General features: G+C 46.9%; 1 protein-coding gene across 1 annotated transcript in view; it reads right to left on the reverse strand.

Moving 5' to 3' along the window:
• The window catches only part of LOC118396051 (cystic fibrosis transmembrane conductance regulator), a 108369-nt gene that overhangs the window by 64784 nt on the left and 36474 nt on the right, over positions 1-7111 (reverse strand). Inside the window, exons 11-12 of the mRNA XM_052466266.1 lie at positions 4959-5135; positions 3964-4155 (exon numbers count right to left, since the gene is read on the reverse strand). Coding sequence (XP_052322226.1) covers positions 3964-4155; positions 4959-5135 — 369 coding nt within the window. The remainder of the gene's footprint in view (positions 1-3963; positions 4156-4958; positions 5136-7111) is intronic.

Here is a 7111-nt window from a genome sequence, read left to right on the forward strand (position 1 = left end):
AGTCAGGAAAAACTCCTGATCCTAAATATATACAGATACACAGATTGACAATGAGTGCTCGTCTAATCTACATCAATGCCTGTGTCTCTGAGCAAGCTGATATTCCGTCCCAATGACATAATGTGGTGCATCCATGGCAACGGGAGTGCCTGGGACAGTAATCCAGTGACACGGCCCCCCTGCTGAGGCAGCACTTTGAACACACTGCCCAAGACTTAGCAATGGGGCTCCACAAAGGGATGGGACGGCATTGTGTGTGTGTGTGTGTGTGTGTGTGTGTGTGTGTGTGTGTGTGTGTGTGTGTGTGTGTGTGTGTGTGTGTGTGTGTGTGTGTGTGTGTGTGTGCACAAACTGGAGAAATATGACACATCAACGCCTCACAAAGGCTACTGGGTAGACAGTCAAGTAGAACATATGAGTCAAGGGAGAAGGAGAGAGAATTGGGTTGGGAATGAGAGAGTAGCAACAGAACAGGGGGAGGGAGAGAGTAGCAACAGAACAGGGGGAGGTTGAGAGAGTAGCAACAGAACAGGGGGAGGTTGAGAGAGTAGCAACAGAACAGGGGGAGGTTGAGAGAGTAGCAACAGAACAGGGGGAGGTTGAGAGAGTAGCAACAGAACAGGGGGAGGTTGAGAGAGTAGCAACAGAACAGGGGGAGGGTGAGAGAGTAGCAACAGAACAGGGGGAGGTTGAGAGAGTAGCAACAGAACAGGGAGGTTGAGAGAGTAGCAACAGAACAGGGGAGGTAGTAGCAACAGAACAGGGGAGGTTGAGAGAGTAGCAACAGAACAGGGGAGGTTGAGGTTAGCAACAGAACAGGGGAGGTTGAGAGAGTAGCAACAGAACAGGGGGAGGTTGAGAGAGTAGCAACAGAACAGGGGGAGGTTGAGAGAGTAGCAACAGAACAGGGGAGGTTGAGAGTAGCAACAGAACAGGGGAGGTTGAGAGAGAGTAGCAACAGAACAGGGGAGGTTGAGGAGTAGCAACAGAACAGGGGAGGTTGAGGTAGTAGCAACAGAACAGGGGAGGTTGAGAGTAGCAACAGAACAGGGGAGGTTGAGAGTAGCAACAGAACAGTAGCAACAGAACAGGGGAGGTTGAGAGAGTAGCAACAGAACAGTAGCAACAGAACAGGGGAGGTTGAGAGAGTAGCAACAGAACAGGGGGAGGTTGAGAGAGTAGCAACAGAACAGGGGGAGGTTGAGAGTAGCAACAGAACAGGGGGAGGTTGAGAGAGTAGCAACAGAACAGGGGGAGGTTGAGAGAGTAGCAACAGAACAGGGGGAGGTTGAGAGTAGCAACAGAACAGGGGGAGGTTGAGAGAGTAGCAACAGAACAGGGGAGGTTGAGGAGTAGCACAGAACAGAACAGGGGGAGGTGAGAGTAGCAACAGAACAGGGGGAGGTTGAGAGAGTAGCAACAGAACAGAACAGGGGAGGTTGAGAGACTAGCAGAACAGGGGAACAGGGGGAGGTTGAGAGACTAGCAACAGAAAGGGAGAGGTTGGGGAGCAACAGAACAGGGGAGGTTGAGAGTAGCAACAGAACAGGGGAGGTTGAGAGCAACAGTTAGCAACAGAACAGGGGAGGTTGAGAGTAGCAACAGAACAGGGGGGGAGGTAGCAACAGAACAGGGGAGGTTGAGACTAGCAACAGAACAGGGGAGGTTGAGAGTAGCAACAGAACAGGGGAGGGAGAGAGTAGCAACAGAACAGGGGAGGTTGAGAGTAGCAACAGAACAGGGGAGGTTGAGAGTAGCAACAGAACAGGGGAGGTTGAGAGTAGCAACAGAACAGGGGAGGTTGAGAGTAGCAACAGAACAGGGGAGGTTGAGAGAGTAGCAACAGAACAGGGGAGGTTGAGAGAGTAGCAACAGAACAGGGGAGGTTGAGAGAGTAGCAACAGAACAGGGGGAGGTTGAGAGAGTAGCAACAGAACAGGGGAGGTTGAGGTAGTAGCAACAGAACAGGGGAGGTTGAGAGAGTAGCAACAGAACAGGGGACTGAGAGTAGCAACAGAACAGGGGAGGTTGAGAGAGTAGCAACAGAACAGGGGAGGTTGAGAGTAGCAACAGAACAGGGGAGGTTGAGAGACTAGCAACAGAACAGGGGAGGTTGAGAGACTAGCAACAGAACAGGGGAGGTTGAGAGACTAGCAACAGAACAGGGAGAGGTTGAGAGAGTAGCAACAGAACAGGGGAGGTTGAGAGTAGCAACAGAACAGGGGAGGTTGAGACTAGCAACAGAACAGGGGAGGTTGAGAGTAGCAACAGAACAGGGGAGGTTGAGAGTAGCAACAGAACAGGGGAGGTTGAGAGAGTAGCAACAGAACAGGGGAGGTTGAGACTAGCAACAGAACAGGGGGAGGTTGAGAGTAGCAACAGAACAGGGGGGAGGAGAGAGTAGCAACAGAACAGGGGAGGTTGAGAGTAGCAACAGAACAGGGGAGGTTGAGAGTAGCAACAGAACAGGGGAGGGAGAGAGTAGCAACAGAACAGGGGAGGTTGAGAGTAGCAACAGAACAGGGGAGGTTGAGAGTAGCAACAGAACAGGGGAGGGAGAGAGTAGCAACAGAACAGGGGAGGTTGAGAAGCAACAGAACAGGGGAGGTTGAGAGAGTAGCAACAGAACAGGGGAGGTTGAGACTAGCAACAGAACAGGGGAGGTTGAGAGTAGCAACAGAACAGGGGAGGTTGAGAGTAGCAACAGAACAGGGGGAGGAGAGAGTAGCAACAGAACAGGGGAGGTTGAGACTAGCAACAGAACAGGGGAGGTTGAGAGTAGCAACAGAACAGGGGAGGTGAGACTAGCAACAGAACAGTAGCAACAGAACAGGGGAGGTTGAGACTAGCAACAGAACAGGGGAGGGAGGTTGAGTAGCAACAGAACAGGGGAGGTTGAGAGTAGCAACAGAACAGGGGAGGGAGAGAGTAGCAACAGAACAGGGGAGGTTGAGAGTAGCAACAGAACAGGGGAGGAGAGAGTAGCAACAGAACAGGGGAGGTTGAGACTAGCAACAGAACAGGGGAGGTTGAGAGTAGCAACAGAACAGGGGAGGGAGAGAGTAGCAACAGAACAGGGGAGTGAGAGAGTAGCAACAGAACAGGGGAGGTTGAGACTAGCAACAGAACAGGGGGAGGTTGAGAGTAGCAACAGAACAGGGGAGGTTGAGAGTAGCAACAGAACAGGGGAGGTTGAGAGTAGCAACAGAACAGGGGAGTTTGAGAGACTAGCAACAGAACAGGGGAGGTTGAGAGTAGCAACAGAACAGGGGAGTTTGAGAGTAGCAACAGAACAGGGGAGGTTGAGAGAGTAGCAACAGAACAGGGGAGGAGAGAGTAGCAACAGAACAGGGGAGGGAGAGAGTAGCAACAGAACAGGGGAGGTTGAGAGAGTAGCAACAGAACAGGGGAGGGAGAGAGAGCAACAGAACAGGGGAGGTTGAGAGAGTAGCAACAGAACAGGGGAGGAGAGACTAGCAACAGAACAGGGGAGGTTGAGAGTAGCAACAGAACAGGGGAGGTTGAGAGAGTAGCAACAGAACAGTAGCAACAGAACAGGGGAGGGAGAGAGTAGCAACAGAACAGGGGAGGTTGAGAGAGTAGCAACAGAACAGGGGAGGTTGAGAGTAGCAACAGAACAGGGGAGGTTGAGAGTAGCAACAGAACAGGGGAGGTTGAGAGTAGCAACAGAACAGGGGAGGTTGAGAGTAGCAACAGAACAGTGAGACTAGCAACAGAACAGGGGAGGTTGAGAGTAGCAACAGAACAGGGGGAGGTTGAGAGAGTAGCAACAGAACAGGGGGAGGTAAAAAACAAACAAAGCAAAAGAACAAAGCAAAGACAAAGGAAAGCAGAAAAAGTAAAGAAACATCCGACACAATCACATCAAAGACCAGACCTGAGACCAAAGGAATTCTAATCAAGTTAACAAACAACAAGGTTACATATTTCAGTCCACCGTACCTCCTCCAGCTGACATGCCTTGATGACAGAGGTGTAGCGGAATTCGTCGTAGGTCAGACCAAACAGGATGTTGTCACGGATGGTTCCGGGCATGATCCAGGAAGTCTGGGGGGAGAAGGAGATCCGCCCACTGTGTTTGATCTTCCCCTCTGACGGGACCAGCTCTCCCAGGATCATCATCAGCAGCGAACTCTGGGGGGAGAGACAGAATTAAAGACAACAGACACAGATAAAATACAATTTTATCTCTATGGAAGACACACATTAGTGTGTGTGTTAGCTTCCAGATGCAACTTCAGGAGTCTGTTGGCTGACATTTGTGGACTCCCTTTGTTGAGCATCTCTCTGGTGCCTGACAATGGAAAATAACCCTAACCTAACCTCTTTGTTTTTGCCTGTCAACGAAAGCAAATCTATAATTTCTAGGAATACTACTTACCAGTTGGCAGGTAAAATGTGTCCGTTGCTATCAAAAAACGCATTTAGAAGCCGTTTTTATCCAGAGTCTTCCACTAGCCAACGACTAACATTTTCCACCGGAAACACTTGCTTCTTTGTGTTTCCAGTGGAAAATGTCAATAGTAGGCTAATCGTTGGAATGGAAGACACTATGACATAATGAGATTTTTTTTTAAACATTTTTTTTTTAATTTTACCTTTATTTAACCAGGCAAGTCAGTTAAGAACATATTCTTATTTTCAATGACAGCCTGGGAACAGTGGGTTAACTGCCTGTTCAGGGGCAGAATGACAGATTTGTACCTTGTCAGCTCGGGGGTTTGAACTCGCAACCTTCCGGTTACTAGTCCAACGCTCTAACCACTAGGCTACGCTGCCGATGTGCGAAATACAGGGACTGCAGTTGGCACATTTACAGAAATGTTGATCCATGTACACTGTTCGTGTCAAATCAACCCAAAAAAGTAAACTACAACGGCCCAGACATCCTCCATCCACCCCAGTGTTCCCTGACAGACAGTGAGTGGTAGTGGTACCTTCCCAGAGCCGGTGGACCCAGCCACGGCCAGCATCTGTCCCTTCTCCAGGTACAGGCTGATGTTCTTGAGGACGGGAGTAACATATAGGTTGGTGAAGAACAGCCCTACGTCACCGTTAGGGTGGCCGTTAGACTTGTTCTCCTGCTTTATCTTCTCAAACAACTCCCCGATACCCTGGAGACGGGGAGAGAGTTGGGGGAGAAATAGAGAGAGAGAGAGAGAGGGAGGGAGGGAGAGAGAGAGAGGGGGGAGGGGGAGAGAGAGGGTGAGAAAGAGAGGGTGGGAGAGAAAGAGGGTGAGAGAGCGAGAGAGAGAGGTAGAGGGTGAGAAATAGCTTTACATTACATCAAATGTAAATTTCTCTCATACAATATGACCAGACCAGCTTGTCTGAAAGAGTGAGCTCATGTGTGTAGAACTCTGGTTGTATTAGAAATACTATTTGTGCATAAAGGGGACAACAGACTAGTGATACAATACTCTGATGATGGCTTTATGCTGAAATGTCTCAGCCATCCAGCTGGGAAAATTAGAAAGACGAGAAAGTATTTTTTGGTCATTTATTTTCAAGATTCCGGGAATCACTGAGAAATAGGAGACTCTTGCGCCCCAAAGAAAAAAGGCCTCAAATGCCAGTATTGGCCCCTAATCCATCAACATTTCCATAGAAATCAAATCACTGGTGAGAGTTCTGTAGGAGAGAAACAGTGAACCTGGTTGGTTTGTTAAATCATTTACCTGGTGACGTTTTAAGGGTCAGTGATCTTCTAATGCCAAGGGCTTCCGTCACTTCTATAGCTTACACTGCGTCACATTCATATTCAAATGAGCTGACGTACATGCAGTCCACAATAAAGACCAGTCTGACAACTCTGGCCTATTTCCAAAACAACTTTCACAGGAGGAGACGCTGGGATAGAATCCTGGATGTGATAAATTAATGGATTCCTAACCAGATTTTCCCAGCATAGAATAGGTTTAGTATAGTATACCACCATTCAGCATAGAATAGGTTTAGTATAGTATACCACCATGCAGCATAGAATAGGTTTAGTATAGTTTACCACCATGCAGCATAGAATAGGTTTAGTATAGTATACCACCATTCAGCATAGAATAGGTTTAGTATAGTATACCACCATTCAGCATAGAATAGGTTTAGTATAGTATACCACCATGCAGCATAGAATAGGTTTAGTATAGTATACCACCATTCAGCATAGAATAGGTTTAGTATAGTATACCACCATGCAGCATAGAATAGGTTTAGTATAGTATACCACCATTCAGCATAGAATAGGTTTAGTATAGTATACCACCATGCAGCATAGAATAGGTTTAGTATAGTATACCACCATGCAGCATAGAATAGGTTTAGTATAGTTTACCACCATGCAGTATAGAATAGGTTTAGTATAGTTTACCACCATGCAGCATAGAAGGTTTAGTATAGTACCACCATTAGAATAGGTTTAGTATAGTTTACCACCATGCAGCATAGAATAGGTTTAGTATAGTATACCACCATTCAGCATAGAATAGGTTTAGTATAGTATACCACCATGCAGCATAGAATAGGTTTAGTATAGTATACCACCATTCAGCATAGAATAGGTTTAGTATAGTATACCACCATTCAGCATAGAATAGGTTTAGTATAGTATACCACCATGCAGCATAGAATAGGTTTAGTATAGTATACCACCATGCAGCATAGAATAGGTTTAGTATAGTATACCACCATGCAGCATAGAATAGGTTTAGTATAGTATACCACCATGCAGCATAGAATAGGTTTAGTATAGTTTACCACCATGCAGCATAGAATAGGTTTAGTATAGTATACCACCATTCAGCATAGAATAGGTTTAGTATAGTATACCACCATGCAGCATAGAATAGGTTTAGTATAGTTTACCACCATGCAGCATAGAATAGGTTTAGTATAGTATACCACCATGCAGCATAGAATAGGTTTAGTATAGTATACCACCATGCAGCATAGAATAGGTTTAGTATAGTATACCACCATGCAGCATAGAATAGGTTTAGTATAGTATACCACCATGCAGCATAGAATAGGTTTAGTATAGTTTACCACCATGCAGCATAGAATAGGTTTAGTATAGTATACCACCATTCAGCATAGA

This window comes from Oncorhynchus keta, chromosome 17 (assembly GCF_023373465.1).
Source record: "Oncorhynchus keta strain PuntledgeMale-10-30-2019 chromosome 17, Oket_V2, whole genome shotgun sequence".
NCBI classification, from domain to species: Eukaryota; Metazoa; Chordata; class Actinopteri; order Salmoniformes; family Salmonidae; genus Oncorhynchus; species Oncorhynchus keta.